Below are 19877 nucleotides of genomic sequence, written 5' to 3'. Positions count from 1 at the left end.
TAATATAAATCAAAAGCACAAATGGCTTGTTTCAAATTAAATGCTTCTAATGTAAAGTTTAAAACGTTTTTATCAAAAAGTATAGAGATTTTTCTATCACTTGAGATTGGTTTGTTGTTTGAGGTAATGTTATTGCCAGGACATTTTTTTAGATTGACATTGGCAAAACTTGATCATTGTTGAAATGCTCAAAAGAAAAGACATCTTTTTCTTTTGAGCGTTTTACCCACGATCAATTTTGCCGATTTTTCTTGAAGTTTATGCAACTTCAAGAAAAAGTTACCAAAGAAAAATCTCTTACTTTACCTGGGATTCGTTAAGAGCAACACTCCGAGGCAGTTCAATTAAAAGTTTTACGAGGTTTAACGGTACATTGTATATCACTCACGCTTTTTGAATGGATACTTATTGAATGTACACACGTATTCTATGTTTAGGTCAAACGATGAATAGTTTTTTTAGCTAAGACAACGTATACGTTTAATAAAAACATTTTTTAAGACGTTTTAAACATTCAACATTCCGACGTTGATTCAACACGGAATCAACGTCGGAAAACTATTCGTCATGGGCTAGCCGGGTCACGCACTCAAGGATTTTCGCCACGCACATACAAAACAACATGCTGTTTTTGTTTTGTATGTGCGTGGCGAAAATCCTTGCGCGCGTGACCCGGCAAGCCCGTGCTATTAATCGTATAGCAGTATAAATCAAATTTGACCAAACCTTTAGAAAAGTCGTTGACAAAATTATTTTGCCGATGGTGGTAATAACAACGCTTATGAATTACGAAAAGATGAGGTTTACCTCTATGGCTTTGAATAAAGTGATTTTCTAAAGCGATAACAACCGTTTCGGTAGCCGTTGGGCAAAAAAACAGTTCGAATTAACAGTGTTGAGTTCGAGTTATCTATAGCAATTTATCATTACGTGGGAACGGACCAAAGAAACCGTTCGAATTAACCATGTGTTCGAGCTATCCGTGGACGAGTTATCCATGTTTGACTGTATATATATATATAGCTTCATAGTTTATCTTCAAGTCAGACTAGATGGAATTGTAGGAGAAAGAAGAGCAGGTCAGGGAATTACACCATATTTTTCTGTCAAATTTGAAGAATGAACTATGTTTTATTACTGCTTTGTTTTTGCTTGTTATATAACTATTCAAATATGGATTTTGGCTAATTAGTGCTATGTAATTGCAAGCTTCACGGTACTGGGTAATGCCTTACTTATTGCTAACAAATCAGTTATGAGGCAAACTTCCAGATCAGTAGAGTCTCCTTAATTATGCAATTCCAAATAACAATCCAAGTTTTCAGGTTTTTTTTACAAAATCCTACATCGGTAATTTTGTGATAGTCTCAAAAATGTAACTAAAAATATTAAGTTAGTTGAAGCATATATAGAGGTGAGGTTGCAAGTTGTTAGGTGGCCATAATTTTTTTCATCAAACGATGTGAAGTTGGTTTTGGCAAAACATTTCCAAATGTTGGTTAGGTGTATTAAGACGTTGCGTTTTTACTAAAGTTAATTCAAATACCGGTTTCTGTGTTTTCTGAAACCACATTTTAAACGCAGAAATTTTCCATAGTACAGCGTAGTGTGTACTGACCTGCTAATAATTTATAAAATATTCATATAGATGGGTGAAATGTTGTCTCCAGACGAACATTTTTCGGATAACGACTCTACTGTGGTATCATCTGTAACACTTCCTGAGCCTAGAAATGGCTGGGGTTCAAGTTCGACATCAGAAGAGACGACAAGTCAGTCATCACGACCATCTACTCTTGATGAATTAATTGGGAGTCCTAGATTGTCTCCAATCCTTATCAGAACTGAAACCTCGTCAGAGGGCGGAGACTTTGATCAAGATACAGTGATTTCTTTTAATGAACCAGATGCTGGTACTGTTGAGGTGGTTTTTGTTGTGAGTTTGAATGTTTTTTATTAGTTTAACAAATTCAACAATATTTTGTTCGGTTCCTTATGCTGCAAATACTGCAAAATCATCTAATATATTAAAGATAATCGACTTGTGTTGCTTGGTTATACTAAGATGTTTAACTGAGACTTTTTTTTTATTAAATTATTCAGTAATAAATTCAAGTCTAAATTTAAACATCAGCCTCCTATCAGCTCACCAAGCAATGCTTAGCGAACTGACATTGTGTAGCATTATTCAAGCTTCACACAAGGACGGCTTTCAATTTTTTTATTCAGGAAGAAAATACTAACAATCGTAGATGCGAGGAAGAGGTGATTACTGAACTAGAAAAAGACTCACAGTCATCTCTCACTGAGCCGAGTGGTACAGAGAGTGAAGCTGTATCAGCAGTGGCCAGTAAAGCAGAACTGCATCACCTTAAGAAGATGGTAAAGAAACTAAAAAGTGAACTAGATATAGAAAAAGGTGGGGTTAAATTATCATAACCATTGAAGCTATAAAATAAATTACATCGGTTGTCTGCGTCTTACTATATTGATTGTTTATTATTATTATCATGATATTATCACATTGTTTAACCTACTCCTGTAGACTCTGTGACACAGTTACGGAAGAAGCTAATGCTAACAAACAGAGACAAGCTTTGTCAGACTTCCCAGTTCAATGATGAGGTAAAGCACACAGATTTTACCTAAATGTTGTTGACATCTCACTTTGACTGAGAGGATTTATTTGAATTTTTTTAAATTATCATCAAATTTTATGTCTGCAGGTGCTTCACTTATTTCCAATAAGTACATATTGGGTGATTAATAAAGATCACCGCATAAAACATACTCGATGAGACAGTTTTGTAAGCTCAAACCAAATTGTATTATAAAATGAATAAATAAATTATCTAAAATTTTCAATAACATATAATTTTTAGTATTTGAAGTATAGTTTCTTTAAGGAACAACTTTTCCAACCAAATTCCAACCTTATCCTTGTGGATAGCTCACTACGTGAGGACTGCAAGTCTAAAATAGACGAAGTCAGTAAGGCCTCATGCGCTGTTACAATTGAGCTATAACGTCAAGTGACTGGCATATGTAAACTAGTATATCTACAGATGTCACTACTCAAGTGTGAGAATGTGGCACTGCAAGCGAGGCTGGAGGAGCAGACAGTTTATACGGAGCAACTTGAGTACGAGCTCGCTAAAGTTCGCAAAAAACAGAAACAGGACAAAGTGTTTGCTGATCAGAGAGAGGCCCAAGATACTAAAGAAATCGAGGATTTAAGAGGTTGGTCTTGTTTATGCATATACAGGTAGAGCATACTGAGTAATATTCTGGCTTGTTTATACATATACAGGCAGAGCATACTGAATAATATTCTGGCTTGTTTATACATATACAGGTAGAGCATACTGAGTAATATTCTAGCTTGTTTATACATATACAGGTAGAGCATACTGAATAATATTCTGGCTTGTTTATACATATACAGGTAGAGCATACTGAATAATATTCTGGCTTGTTTATACATATACAGGTAGAGCATACTGAATAATACTCTGGCTTGTTTATACATATGCATGAAAAGCATACTGAATAATATTCTGGCTTGTTTATACATATGCATGAAAAGCATACTGAATAATATAATTCTGGCTTGTTTATACATATGCATGAAGAGCATACTGAATAATATTTTGGCTTGTTTATACATATGCATGAAGAGCATACTGAATAATATTCTGGCTACAATGATAGAATAATAACACTGCCACAGTATGTTGTGAGTTAACAATGTTGAAATGATATCACTGCCACAGTATGTAGTGAGTTAACAATTATAGAATAATGTTGCTGCCACAATATGTAGTGAGTTAACAATTATAGAATAATATCGCTGCCAAAGTATGTAGTGAGTTAACAATGTTGGAATGATACCATTGCCACAGTATGTAGTGAGTTGACAATGGTAGAATAATATCGCTGCCACAATATGTAGTGAATTGACAGTGATAAAATAATATCGCTGCCACAGTATGTAGTGAGTTGTCAATGGTAGAATAATATCGCTGCCACAATATGTAGTGAGTTAACAATGATAGAATAATATCGCTGCTACAATATGTAGTAAGTTAACAATGATAGAATAATATCGCTGCCACAGAATGTAATGAGTTATCAATGGGGGAATAATATCGCTACCTCAATATGTAGTGAGTTATCAATTATAGTGGAATAGTACTGCTGCCACAATTTGGGGTGAGTTAACAATAGTGGAATAATGTCGCTGCCACAATATGTAGTTTGTTAATAATGGTGGAATAGTATTGCTGCCACAATATGTGGTGGGTTAACAATGGTAGAATAATATTGCTGCCACAGTATGTAGTGAGTTAACAATGGTGGAATAGTGTCGCTGCCACAATATGTAGTTTGTTAACAATGGTGGAATAATATTGCTGCCGCAATATGCGGTGAGTTAACAATGGTGGAATAGAGTTGTTATCACAATATGGGGTGAAGTAATAAAATGATATATCCAGATAACGAATTATTGGAATGTGTAGCATAATAAACACTACATAGTCAGTTTATAGTGACCAGATGAATGACATTCAGGGCGTCTATCAGAAACACAGAGCAAGCTTACAACGTTAGAAGAAACTCTGTCTATTATCAAAAGAGAAACTGCTGAGGAAATATACAAATTGAAAGTTGAAACTGAGAATAAGGATAGCCTCATTACCAGAACAGGCAAAGAGACGGAGATTGCAAAGACTGAGAACCTCAAGCTTACTGACTTCATAAAGGAGCAAGAAAGGTGATTGTTAGTTTTTCGTCAATATTTTATTTCAAGTTATGACAATCAGATTACCACAACGGCTATTTCTTTCATAGTAATGTTCTAGGCAAACAACGCGTTAGTTACTTTATTTACTAAACTTTTATAAATACTTTATGGGCTGCTTGCGTACTGATTGTGAAGTTATTTCAAAAGATAACTTAAATTGCATCTAACATTGTTTTGTCTGTAAGTTGTTATTCCGTCTTAGCTGAATCACTTGCCATGTCTCAGGGAAGGTTCCATCTTAGCTGAATCACTTGTCATGTCTCAGGGAAGGTTCCATCTTAGCTGAATCACTTGTCATGTCTCAGGGAAGGTTCCATCTTAGCTGAATCACTTGCCATGTCTCAGGGAAGGTTCCATCTTAGCTGAATCACTTGTCATGTCTCAGGGAAGGTTCCATCTTAGCTGAATCACTTGTCATGTCTCAGGGAAGGTTCCATCTTAGCTGAATCACTTGCCATGTCTCAGGGAAGGTTCCATCTTAGCTGAATCACTTGTCATGTCTCAGGGAAGGTTCCATCTTAGCTGAATCACTTGCCATGTCTCAGGGAAGGTTCCATCTTAGCTGAATCACTTGTCATGTCTCAGGGAAGGTTCCATCTTAGCTGAATCACTTGCCATGTCTCAGGGAAGGTTCCATCTTAGCTGAATCACTTGTCATGTCTCAGGGAAGGTTCCATCTTAGCTGAATCACTTGTCATGTCTCAGGGAAGGTTCCATCTTAGCTGAATCACTTGTCATGTCTCAGGGAAGGTTTTGTTAACTTGAAGGGAAGCAAATGTCTTTTTGTATGCTTGAATTTTAGTTTTAATAGTTTTATATTTATTTGCTTTTCACAAAGTTTCATTATTTTTGTCTAAATATTTAGTTTATCGTGAAACTATGATATCAGCAAACGGGCTTCAAGTCGACCAATCTGTGACAAAGAGTGACTGATAAAATTTTTCAATATTTGATATTATTCAACATGTTTAATATTTCAACGCTTATAGATGGACCCCCATTTTGTAGTAAGTTTCTTTTGTTTATGCCAACTTTTTAGGAATTCATGCTAATTCTCATACTAGTGACTGGAAAGGTTAACATTTAGGCGCTGAAAAATCTGATACTAGATTAGCAGTGCAATTTAGTTTGGTACGACAGATTCAACAAGGTATTTTTTCTGCTCTCAAATGAAGAGAAGATGAGAGTTCGCATCCCGGTGCTGAAAGCAGCAATTCTTTCCAATGTTAAAAATCTGAACCAACTGAATATAGTAGTTTAAAGTAGACAAACTGAATACTAGTGATACAATATAGCAATCAATAATAATAATAAAGGCAAATGAACTATACTTAAAACATTATTGACATATAATATTACTTATTATTGATGATTGCGAGCAAATAAATTCTTTGATCCATGAGATAAATGAGGTAATACTCAAAGCTTGGATCAATCAGTTAGTTTGTATTTCCAAGATGGCTACAACAGTTCTAAGACAATTGGTGGAAGATTGTAAAGAAATCGCTATAGAAATCGATATGTTGTAGGAGTTAAAAAGACTTGCTATGTTGTGCTGTGTATTTTCATGGTGTCAGTACAATGAAAGAGATGTTAGAGAAACTACAGAGTACAGAGACAGAGTTGACAGCAGCTAATGCTGAACTGAGTAAGAAATCAGGTGAACTGACGGAGCAGAAGGAACTCATATCAGAACAGCTCACCAGACTTCAAGTGGGTTACGAATAGTTTTATGGCAGTGCATGTAGGATTCTGGCTTTTGAAAGGGCTTTTTGTGTTTGATTAATCCAATGTTTCCATAGAGGGACTATTTTATAAGTGTTTATGGTTGTTGATGTTGCATAGAGATTTTCTTTGATCATGAAGACGTGTTGGTTTTTATTAATTATTAATGGTGCATTTCAGCTTTCTTCTTCACATTTGAGCTGCACAATATTGTAGCTGATTTTGTGCAATATTTGCTGTTTGTTTCATGATTATTGTTTTAACTTTAAGGCTCAGAAATGAAATGCTCAAAATTCTAAGTAAATATTAATGACACGTCAATGTTGGATTAAAAACAAACTCTTTTCAAATGTTCCCCGGAGCTCAGTTTGAAGTGAAATTAAAATGGTTGCAAACTATCACAAAATGCTGTTAAAAAGTTTAAAATTGCGTTAAACACAATCACCTCCGGCTCCTGTATATTTCAAAAGAACATTTACAGGAGCAGTTCGAGTCAATGCTTGTGGAAAATGTAGGGTAGAGCAGTCTGTCTCTATCAAACCCATAAACCAGAACGATGTTGAGGATTAGAGGGAAATTAATATACAACGTTAGACTGGCTGTAGTATTCAATTTTTACTATGATAAGACCTCTGTCTGCAGATAGGCCATGAGCATTATGAAAAACTATTTCCACAGCCGGGAATCAAACCCATCAAACTCACCGGAATCAAAAGCAAGCGCACTTCCACTACACCACTCAATCACCTTACTGCTCACTGGATAATAATGCACATACTGATTACTCATGACGATCTCTCACAGCGCACGAACTGCAAAGCGTACTAGTATTAATAGCGTTTACGTATTTCCAACAGATGCAGATTATTATACCTGCGCTTTTATAGCCCAGGGGTAAAATGTATAAAGAGTGTTTATAGTTACCGTACCGTCATGGCACCCCATTCTAACTCTGTATTTAACTTTGGCTAGCAAATTTAATAGTAAACTAATTTATAAATTGAGACTAATTTATATGAACATATTTCTGTATGTTAACTGCTGAAGGTTATTCTAGTTGTTTAACTTACTCACCATATAACAACTTAATTAACATAATAATCGTATTATAAACCAAAGTAAAGAGAAGCATAGAGCAGCAGTGGACCAGTGGTCTGGAACCCCTGACCTACATAGAGCAGCAGTGGACCAGTGGTCTGGAACCCCTGACCTACATAGAGCAGCAGTGGACCAGTGGTCTGGAACCCCTGACCTACATAGACCAGCAGTGGACCAGTGGTCTGGAACCCCTGACCTACATAGAGCAGCAGTGGACCAGTGGTCTGGAACCCCTGACCTACAAACAACAGGTTGGGGGTCAATTACCAAAAAAAGGCCACTGGTGATGACAGGGATGAGATCTAAACTTAGATTGCTCTCCGCTACTGGGTATGAGATTCCCTTGCCACTGGTCTCGGACAAGTCTAACCAAAACCACAGAACTATTGTTTTTGCAATAATACTTTTAAAAAAATTCGCACAGACTCTGCTTGCAGTAAGCTAGGTGGAAATCATACTTGATATTCGAGGGATTCCTTTAACACAAAGTAAACAAAACCTTCGCATTCTTTAGTCTGGTCAGTATAAATGAATTCAATTTCTGCTAGCATTAAAGCAGATTATTAGCTGAAAGCAGATACAGCCATCTATCAGTCATAGCAATAGTAAATATATAGCATTCAACTCCGTCTTCTTGCCTCGTTCTTTTAAAGAAGCTAAGTCTTGTGTCATGCTGTTCAGTTTCTATACAGGACCTCAAGGAGCAGTGTGAGTCTCTAAGCACTCAGCTCACAGAGGAGAAATTAGTAACTGGTAAACTCCGCAGCACTACTGACTCTCTTGAGGTAATTAGCATTTATTATTGAAGTAGTCACTATAATAACCTACAGCTGATGACACGCATTGCTGTCCAGTATATAAAATAGAAGAAGGTATGATCTACGATGCTGTGGTTAGTTTAACTAGACAAAGGTAAGATTCTAAGGCTATTAGGAAGCCTTCAACTAAACAGAGTACTAGACTGTTAGGCTTTCAGTAATAAGTAAATAGAACTTATTCACTTTGACTATGATCAGGTGACCTTCTGTAATTAATTCTTTACCTTCTGTGCCGGCTTATAAAAACTTTATATTTTTGACCTTTTCACACATTTTTTATCACTGTTATTATTAACCCTTAAAAAAAAGAGGGTAAGTGTTTGTACATGGCTCACATGTTTGTAACTTTTGAGATAGCATATCATAGTACGTATCACAATTCTTCCTGATTGGATTCCAAGTGTGGCCTTTCATTGTACATGTCAGCTGAAATGATTATCAAACATGAATCTCTTATATTAGTAGCTGTTATTTCAGATCTATTCAATTAGGTAGGGAAATCTCTTAATGGCCTAAGAGAGTCTTTTAACAGACAGTCACTTTTTAACAGACCCCAGAATAGTAACTTTTTAAGCCAGTTGCCCGAGTTTTCATTAATCTGTTACAATAAATGCTAATAACTACTATAACCTGTTGCTGGGCAGTCAAGAGCTGTTCAATTAGAATGTGCTCTCAATGGAGAAAAGGCAAACAGTGGGGAATTACGCTCGACCCTGGAGGTACTCAGGCTGCAGTACAGCAGGCTCGAGGAGACACAAACTAATGAGAGCAGAGAGCTTTGTGATAGCAAACAATCAGTTACTAGGTGAGTTTACTTTATGGTGTTGAAGGCTTCAGTTTTTGCTTGCTTGTAATATCATTTGTGAGAATCTGTTATGTGCTGATGTCAGTTTTGGGGCTTGAATGGTTCTTAGATGTCTTATAAATCATTGACTGTATGCATGAGTGTTAACTTATACTTATGCAATACACGATATATGTAAAAACTGAAGTACCGTTGCTACACCAGCCTGAGCTATCAAACACACCTAAGACAAAAAGATTCCTGAAGCGCTCCTAGAACAAAGCATCATTTGGCTCACGCCAGAACGAGTGCATCTCTAATTAGCTATTCCATATGAGAAAAGAGAAGCGTGGCGTGTCACTTCTGTTTAGTTTATAAAACAGTTTATTCGAGAAACCATGCAAAATTTTTATCTAATACCTTATACGAGAACCATGCACTATTTTTATCTTTTACCTTATGCGAGAACCGTGCATAATTTTTATTGGTTACCTTATTCGAGAACAATGCACTATTTTTATCGGTTACCTTATTCGAGAACAATGCACTATTTTTATCTATTACCTTATACGAGAACCATGCACTATTTTTATCTATTACCTTATTCGAGAGCCATGCACTATTTTTATCTGTTACCTTATTCAAGAACCATGCACTATTTTTATCTATTACCTTATGCAAGAACCGTGCATAATTTTTATCGGTTACCTTATTCGAGAACCATGCACTATTTTTATCTATTACCTTATGCAAGAACCGTGCATAATTTTTATCGGTTACCTTATTCGAGAACCATGCACTATTTTTATCTATTACCTTATTCGAGAACCATGCACTATTTTTATCTATTACCTTATTCGAGAACCATGCACTATTTTTATCTGTTACCTTATTTAAAAACCATGCACCATTTTTATCTGTTACCTTATTTAAAAACCATGCACAATTTTTATCTGTTACCTTATTTAAAAACCATGCACTATTTTTATTTGTTACCTTATTCGAGAACCATGCATTTTTTTTATTTATTACTTCGATTAAAAGACTCAACTTGCGATATCTGAACGAAATAGCAAGAATATTGCAATAGAAAGCAAACTGAGAAATATTCTACAGCGCTAACATTTACAATAAAAATGGTTCTGTCATTAGCATGACTCATTCGAATTATAATAATGCCTCACACGTTGCACGAATTTTGGTCAAGGACCTGTTAGTTGATGTTATCTTGAGCCTTTTCGTACCGCTAATAGTCCGCAGACTGTGAATCATTAGTAACTCAACTCACTCTTTTCACCAAATTATTTGCTATGTGCAAATCCTACTCAAAGGGATAACATCCAGGAATTACTGATGTGTTACCACCTAATACGCTATACTCTGATGAGCAATGTCCAAATGTTATTATATGAGAACTGTGTTCAATAGACAGTCCCTTAAAGCTAACATTGTCACGTTCTTATAGAGCGATTCATTTATCTCTACGTTACAGATCAGAGAAGGAGCTGGCCAGCCTTAAGAAGCAGCTACAGGTGGAGAAGGAGGATAAGAGAGATGTCGTGGGTAAACTTAAAAGGCAACTCGATGTTCATGAAGAGCATATGAAGAAACTCAAGGCTGATCTTGCCGCTGCCAACAGGCATCAGGTATTCTTTCTTCTCATATTCACCCTTCATCATCACCTTTGCATGCCTGTAATGTGGTTAATTCTGCTTGGAGGTAATAACCTACAGCTATAACCTATGTACATGTAGTTAGACATGAAGAGTTGCGACTGCTGTTTCTAGTGCTGATATAAATCAGGTATTACCATTCCTTCCTTTCATACTCAGACCTTGCCTGGTGTTGCAATTGTTGGGCTGACTGTTATATAGCCATTCTCTTATGAATGTCAAAAGACTAAAGCTAAATCATACTGTCTTGTGATAGTTATATAAGAGAATACTATGCGACTGCAATTTTATTTTGGGCTTGACTTTTCTATCAGCCGAGTAAGTGGCATACATTGAAAGTCATTGTGACAAAGACGCGATGTTGTAGCTGCAACACATTCAGAATTCTAGCGTTGTTTAAGGTTTCAGCAATGCTACTGCACAGTGTTTGTCACACGCATCAGCTTCATCACTCAGTCTGGCAGCACAGTTAACTTTTATCTCTAGAATCTACGCAAACTTCACCTCAATCAAATTTTAGCAAGTAATCAAAAGTTGAAATATTTCAAAAAGTTATTTATTTGTACATCTTGTTTCAGAAATATATGGAGCAAATATCACAAAAAATTGTAAAGGATCTTCAGCCTATCTTCAACGGTTTTCCACTTGAAGGAGGGGAGACGATTCTTGATACATATCATGCAAAGTCAACATCAGAAGAGCGAGCTAGGAATATTTTTGATACGTTATATAACACTGTCACTGGGTATAAACGGCGACTAACCTCTTTGGCGGAGGAGGTAAGAAATTGCTATTTAATATTTATGAAACTTATTTTGTGCTTTCTTCTAATTAGTGAATCATTTACTTTAAAGCTAAACTAACCATATTTGTTATGTTGGCGCAGAAAGACAAGGCAAAGGCACTGTGTGATTCACTGACCAAAGAGTCTGCATCATACAAGGGAATGTTGTATGATAAAGAAAAGGCATATGATGTAAGTATGGACAACTCCTGGTTCAACCTTCTTGGCAACCAAAGATATTACAACATAACTTCAGTTTGGTAGACAGAACTTGTTCATGTCAGTGATTGGAAGGAAAATCTAGTTTAGTTTTAATGAAACCTGAGCATGATTAATGAAGTCAGTATATAATTTAATAGCAAATCCCATTCGCATCAATAATTGCACACAGTTGTTACTTGCGACAGCAGAAGTTAGATAATAATAAATTGGAGAAAAACAATGAAGCAAACCTTTTTTTTAGGAGGTTTATTAATATCGTCGTTTGAATAATCCATGGTGCTAATGTAAGTTGGTTAACAACAGGAATATGTTAAAATTCACAGTGTTATTCTATACATTTTAACTACCAATAACTAATACATTGCTAACTAATACCTTACTGTTATGTTGCTCTTTAGTAAGACTGGCCTCTGAAAGTTAATCCACATATTTACAATGTTGTGTTTGGTAATAATGTGGTGGTAGTTGTTAGCGGAGTATACTGTAACACAACCTGGCTGTACAACATTTGATAATTGAATGACTACAGATAGCAAAACATGAGTCACACTAGACAAGGTCACTAACTAGAGCTAATATAGTACAAAAAACATAAGAACACCTATTTACAAAACAAAGCTATACATGTAGATGAAATGTGGCTGACATATACAGTGCAGTCTGGGTAATCGGGGCCAATCTTGGGACCATAACTCATGGCATCGATAAAACAGAATGGCCCACTAACGAGTTTTGCATACGCTGACTTCATAAAAAAGCCTGAAATGCCTGTGCACATACATAGGCGCATACATCATCTGCAATGCGTATATATTCTGTTGCATATTGTGTTGCAATATGCGACATAGCACCACCATAGTCCTCCTTAGTATACCATAGTCTACCATAGTCCTCCTTAGTCCACCATAGTCCTCCTTAGTCCACTTGATCAGGTGCCCAATAAGGCGGACTGCACTGTACTTCATACACAATGCTGATAAGGTAGTTGTAGGCCTCATGTGCTGAGGTATTAGCTATGTAATTGAGCACAGTTTGACGTGCATGACTACTTCATCCTCTGCTGTTCACAGGAGTGCAAAGAGAAGCTTGAGAATGTAATGAGAGAGACAGAAAGAGTCTCTCAAGACTCAACAGAACTGGAAGCCAAATGTGCAACTTTTACTGTTGACCTCGAAACCGCCAAGTCACATAACCAGACATTACAGTCGCAATGCCAGTCTCTTAAGCAAGAGGTAGGAATGTGCAGCACAGAAACTCTCGTGTGTTAATTTTTTATGATCTAATAACCAGAGATCTATCACGATTTGTGGAGAATGTAATTGATGGAATTTCTGGCCCGCATCATTTTACAGCCTGAGTGTCTAAAGTGGATTTTTGCAACTTCAAACTTTTTTGCTGTTAGAAGAGCCTTTGGTTCACCAACCTGACACTGGTCAGACAAGCTAGCTGGTTAATTTCCAGTTTCTATAGTTAAAGTGTTCACCCAACTCTGGTTACGTAGAGTTATTTTAGTAGATGATTACAAATCATCAGGAGCTGAAGTTATTACGCTAATGTATGAGGTCACCATATAGTTTTCTTATCTATCACTTCCAACAGCAGTTCTGTTTGATCTACTTGACTCTTCAGCATCTCTTCCGACAGATTCTTCAACTGAAGGCCAGGTACGAGCGAGAAGTCGATGAAAAACATCTTTACCTTCAGCATATTCATCACTTGCTTACGTCTGACCTCGATGTAAGTCAAGGTCAGCTGCTCGGCAGCAGTGGTAAGCTGTCATGGAACGAGCTGAGTACAACTGTGACAGAGCGCCTGGCAGCGGTGCTGACAGAACTCTCAAACCTAAGGTCACAGGTTAGTGTAATTTGTAAGCATTTGCTTGCTGATGCCTGATACTGATTTACCTAATACTGATATGCCTGATACTGATATACCTGATACCGATATGCCTGATACCGATATGCCTGATACCGATATGCCTGATACCGATATGCCTGATACCGATATGCCTGATACCGATATGCCTGATACCGATATACCTGATACCGATATGCCTGATACCGACATACCTGATACCGACATACCTGATACCGACATACCTGATACCGATATTCCTGATACCGATATACCTGATACTGATTTACCTGATACCGATATACCTGATACTGATTTACCTGATACTGATATACCTGATACTGGATACACCTGATTATTGTCATTATCAAAGTCGTGATAGATAAGATAAACTATGAATAAGTGAATAAACAGCAACTTTCTCTATTACTGAACAATGTGCTCGTATCAAACTGTGTAACAATTTTTTGTATTTATCATTTGATAAGTATTTAAGATAGTATATACAGTAGACATTCCTACAAAGTAAATATTCATTCCGAGATTGTTTATTTTATTGGGGTTTACGTTTTATGAACAGTAAAATACTGTATATGTAAATTGTACCAAACTTCGCCCTTTGGCCTTTTTAATTGGAAAAACCAAACTTTTAATTTAATGACTTTACAGTAACTTTAGTTTTAATTGTTCATATCAACAACTTTTCTCTTTTTGTCATTTTACGTGGTTCAGTTTTCATGATTATGATAGTTTTACCCTAAGTTAAGGGGAGCGCACACCTTTGTAGTCAATTTAAATTATTTTTAAAATATTTTTTGTAAAGCAAGTTCTATGGTAGAAAATAAATCCAGAGTATTGTGTATGTCTAAAATGAAGTAAAACAACAATATATATTTCCTATAGTAAATATAAACGAGTAAGTGTAATAACCTTATTATTACACTAATAAGATTTTTAGTGTAATACAGCAAAGGCTTTTAAAACGTATCCGGGGTAATAAAATCAAACACAGCCATGTCTGGGTGTCTGTTCATTTTTCTGAAGCCGAATACATTTTAAAAGCGTTTGCTGTATTACACTAAAAAACGAATTGCTCAGATATGTGTGAAAAATCACAATTGTGATCAGTCACATAATAATACTATACTATTTCTTGTGTTTGAACTGACATTATAAAATCCTTACTCTAAAAATTTAATATAAATACTATACAACCATTCTTCAATGCTCTTACCTTGCAGCAACTCAAAGGCATAACCAAATGTTGTAGATTAAAATTCAGCTTTTGTTTTTGTATTTTTGTATTACTTGAATTTGTAACCAAATTTAAGTAGATTCTCTCAAGATTTTCATGCGAACACTGCTGACACTTGTCACTACTTTGTGACAGGTGTACCGGCTAGATGAGAGCATTCGCAAAGGTGACAGTTACATGGAAAACATGAGAGAGGAGTATTCTTCTAAAATGGATGAGATAAATGCACAACTGGCAGCATCTATTGAGAGAAACAGCGCGCAGTGGAGAGCTGAGCGATCTCAGTTGGAGGACCATTACAACAATATGATGAATGAAAACCAGAACAGACAGCAGGTAAAACTTTGATGGAACTTTGGCTATTGGATTAGTATGTAGTACATTAAATGTTTATTAGCTAAACCATGCATTTGGCTGCCATTATTTCCCCTCAGAGCAGATCATTGATCCAGTAACTAATAGCGCTCCGGGTGTCCTGGTAAGAGAGTCTACAATAAGAATATACTTTTGTGATGTACGTTCATCTTTTGTTTGTCTGCTTCATGCACTTGCCTTGCAGCAAAAAGCCTGGCTTACAGACCAGAAGCTTTTTGTATTAGAAATGATTTTCCTATCTATGGCAGACTAAAAGAATGGTGTTTTCTTAGCACCTCCTTTTGGTGTCGTGATTACCCCATTCTATAAACACCTTAGATAATACACATATTATTTCTACATTAATGTTGCTATCATAATATTCTAATATGCTGATTTATTTAACAGATCTACAAAGAACAACTCGAGGTATAAGTATTCTTAATCCTGCATGACACACACACACACACACACACACATTGTCTACATGCACATGTGTCACATTACTACGCGTATGGAGTAATGACGGAGGCGCAGGTCTCTGCTGCAGACTAAGAGTACCTGCGTACAGTCACTATTTTGCACATATAATAGCAGCACCCTTATCAGTTCATATCCCTCCAAAATTAACCCTCTTAACCCTTAACTCCTGGCGCTTGTCAATGATGTATCAAATTTACTCACCAACCAATTTCATAGAGGGAGTTGTTTCTACATGTAGGTTCCTGCACGGCTTTGTTGATTTGCTGCTCTCGCTTTATTACTATGTTACTGTTGCTATAATTACTATGTTACTATTGCTATTATTACCATGTTACTATTGTTATTATTACTATGTTACTATTGCTATTATTACTATGTTACTATTGTTATTATTACTATGTTACTATTGCTATTATTACTATGTTACTATTGTTATTATTACTATGTTACTATTGTTATTATTACTATGTTACTATTGCTATAATTACTATGGTACTATTGCTATTATTACTATGTTACTATTGCTATTATTACTATGTTACTATTGCTATTATTACTATGTTACTATTGCTATTATTACTATGTTACTATTGCTATTATTACTATGTTACTATTGCTATTATTACTATGTTACTATTGCTATTATTACTATGTTACTGTTGCTATTATTACTATGTTATTATTGCTATTATTACTATGTTACTATTGCTATTATTACTATGTTACTATTGCTATTATTACTATGTTACTATTGCTATTATTACTATGTTACCATTGTTATTATTACTATGTTACTATTGCTATTATTACTATGTTACTATTGTTATTATTACTATGTTACTGTTGCTATTATTATTATGTTACTATTGCTATTATTACTATGTTACTATTGTTATTATTACTATGCTACTATTGTTATTATTACTATGTTACTATTGCTATTATTACTATGTTACTATTGCTATTATTACTATGTTACTATTGCTATTATTACTATGTTACTATTGTTATTATTTCTATGTTACTATTGCTATTATTACTATGTTACTATTGTTGTTATTACTATGTTACTATTGCTATTATTACTATGTTACTATTGCTATTATTACTATGTTACTATTGCTATTATTACTATGTTACTGTTGCTATTATTACTATGTTATTATTGCTATTATTACTATGTTACTATTGCTATTATTACTATGTTACTATTGCTATTATTACTATGTTACTATTGCTATTATTACTATGTTACCATTGTTATTATTACTATGTTACTATTGCTATTATTACTATGTTACTATTGTTATTATTACTATGTTACTGTTGCTATTATTATTATGTTACTATTGCTATTATTACTATGTTACTATTGTTATTATTACTATGCTACTATTGTTATTATTACTATGTTACTATTGTTATTATTACTATGTTACTGTTGCTATTATTATTATGTTACTATTGCTATTATTACTATGTTACTATTGTTATTATTACTATGTTACTATTGTTATTATTACTATGTTACTATTGCTATTATTACTATGTTACTATTGTTATTATTACTATGTTACTATTGCTATTATTATTATGTTACTATTGCTATTATTACTATGTTACTATTGTTATTATTACTATGCTACTATTGTTATTATTACTATGTTACTATTGCTATTATTACTATGTTACCATTGTTATTATTACTATGTTACTATTGCTATTATTACTATGTTACTATTGTTATTATTACTATGTTATTATTGCTATTATTACTATGTTACTATTGCTATTATTACTATGTTACTGTTGCTATTATTATTATGTTACTATTGCTATTATTACTATGTTACTGTTGCTATTATTATTATGTTACTATTGCTATTATTACTATGTTACTATTGCTATTATTACTATGTTACTATTGTTATTATTACTATGTTACTATTGTTGTTATTACTATGTTCCTATTGCTATTATTACTATGTTACTATTGCTATTATTACTATGTTACTATTGCTATTATTACTATGTTACTGTTGCTATTATTACTATGTTACTATTGCTATAATTACTATGTTACTATTGCTATTATTACTATGTTACTATTGCTATTATTACTATGTTACTATTGTTATTATTACTATGTTACTATTGTTATTATTACTATGTTACTATTGCTATTATTACTATGTTACTATTGCTATTATTACTATGTTACTATTGCTATTATTACTATGTTACTATTGCTATTATTACTATGTTACTATTGCTATTATTACTATGTTACTATTGCTATTATTACTATGTTACTATTGCTATTATTACTATGTTACTATTGCTATTATTACTATGTTACTATTGCTATTATTACTATGTTACTATTGCTATTATTACTATGTTACTATTGCTATAATTACTATGTTACTATTGCTATTATTACTATGTTACTATTGCTATTATTACTATGTTACTATTGCTATTATTACTATGTTACTATTGCTATTATTACTATGTTACTATTGCTATTATTACTATGTTACTATTGCTATTATTACTATGTTACTATTGCTATTATTACTATGTTACTATTGCTATTATTACTATGTTACTATTGCTATTATTACTATGTTACTATTGCTATTATTACTATGTTACTATTGCTATTATTACTATGTTACTATTGCTATTATTACTATGTTACTATTGCTATTATTACTATGTTACTATTGCTATTATTACTATGTTACTATTGCTATTATTACTATGTTACTATTGCTATTATTACTATGTTACTATTGCTATTATTACTATGTTACTATTGCTATTATTACTATGTTACTATTGCTATTATTACTATGTTACTATTGCTATTATTACTATGTTACTATTGCTATTATTACTATGTTACTATTGCTATAATTACTATGTTACTATTGCTATTATTACTATGTTACTATTGCTATTATTACTATGTTACTATTGCTATTATTACTATGTTACTATTGCTATTATTACTATGTTACTATTGCTATTATTACTATGTTACTATTGCTATTATTACTATGTTACTATTGCTATTATTACTATGTTACTATTGCTATTATTACTATGTTACTATTGCTATAATTACTATGTTACTATTGCTATTATTACTATGTTACTATTGCTATTATTACTATGTTACTATTGCTATTATTACTATGTTACTATTGTTATTATTACTATGTTACCATTGTTATTATTACTATGTTACTATTGCTATTATTACTATGTTACTATTGTTATTATTACTATGTTACTATTGCTATTATTACTAAGTTACTATTGCTATTATTACTATGTTACTATTGCTATTATTACTATGTTACCATTGCTATTATTACTATGTTACTATTGCTATTATTACTATGTTACTATTGCTATTATTACTATGTTACCATTGTTATTATTACTATGTTACTATTGCTATTATTACTATGTTACTATTGTTATTATTACTATGTTACTATTGCTATTATTACTAAGTTACTATTGCTATTATTACTATGTTACTATTGCTATTATTACTATGTTACCATTGCTATTATTACTATGTTACTATTGCTATTATTACTATGTTACTATTGCTATTATTACTATGTTACTATTGCTATTATTACTATGTTACTATTGCTATTATTACTATGTTACTATTGCTATTATTACTATGTTACTATTGCTATTATTACTATGTTACTATTGCTATTATTACTATGTTACTATTGCTATAATTACTATGTTACTATTGCTATTATTACTATGTTACTATTGCTATTATTACTATGTTACTATTGCTATTATTACTATGTTACTATTGTTATTATTACTATGTTACCATTGTTATTATTACTATGTTACTATTGCTATTATTACTATGTTACTATTGTTATTATTACTATGTTACTATTGCTATTATTACTAAGTTACTATTGCTATTATTACTATGTTACTATTGCTATTATTACTATGTTACCATTGCTA

At 33.5% G+C, this 19877-nt stretch overlaps 1 protein-coding gene across 1 annotated transcript in view; it reads left to right on the top strand.

The window, feature by feature from the left end:
* Positions 1-1648: 1648 nt before the first annotated feature.
* LOC137394051 (coiled-coil domain-containing protein 171-like) overlaps positions 1649-19877 on the top strand; it is a 34415-nt gene continuing 16186 nt past the window's right edge. Inside the window, exons 1-14 of the mRNA XM_068080769.1 lie at positions 1649-1936; positions 2230-2419; positions 2546-2625; positions 3066-3240; positions 4573-4774; positions 6382-6517; positions 8320-8412; positions 9090-9250; positions 10722-10875; positions 11481-11681; positions 11789-11878; positions 12979-13140; positions 13553-13762; positions 15153-15353. Coding sequence (XP_067936870.1) covers positions 1649-1936; positions 2230-2419; positions 2546-2625; positions 3066-3240; positions 4573-4774; positions 6382-6517; positions 8320-8412; positions 9090-9250; positions 10722-10875; positions 11481-11681; positions 11789-11878; positions 12979-13140; positions 13553-13762; positions 15153-15353 — 2343 coding nt within the window. The remainder of the gene's footprint in view (positions 1937-2229; positions 2420-2545; positions 2626-3065; positions 3241-4572; positions 4775-6381; positions 6518-8319; positions 8413-9089; positions 9251-10721; positions 10876-11480; positions 11682-11788; positions 11879-12978; positions 13141-13552; positions 13763-15152; positions 15354-19877) is intronic.

This window comes from Watersipora subatra, chromosome 4 (assembly GCF_963576615.1).
Source record: "Watersipora subatra chromosome 4, tzWatSuba1.1, whole genome shotgun sequence".
Lineage (NCBI taxonomy): Eukaryota > Metazoa > Bryozoa > Gymnolaemata > Cheilostomatida > Watersiporidae > Watersipora > Watersipora subatra.
This window is presented reverse-complemented; position numbering and strand designations above follow the sequence as displayed.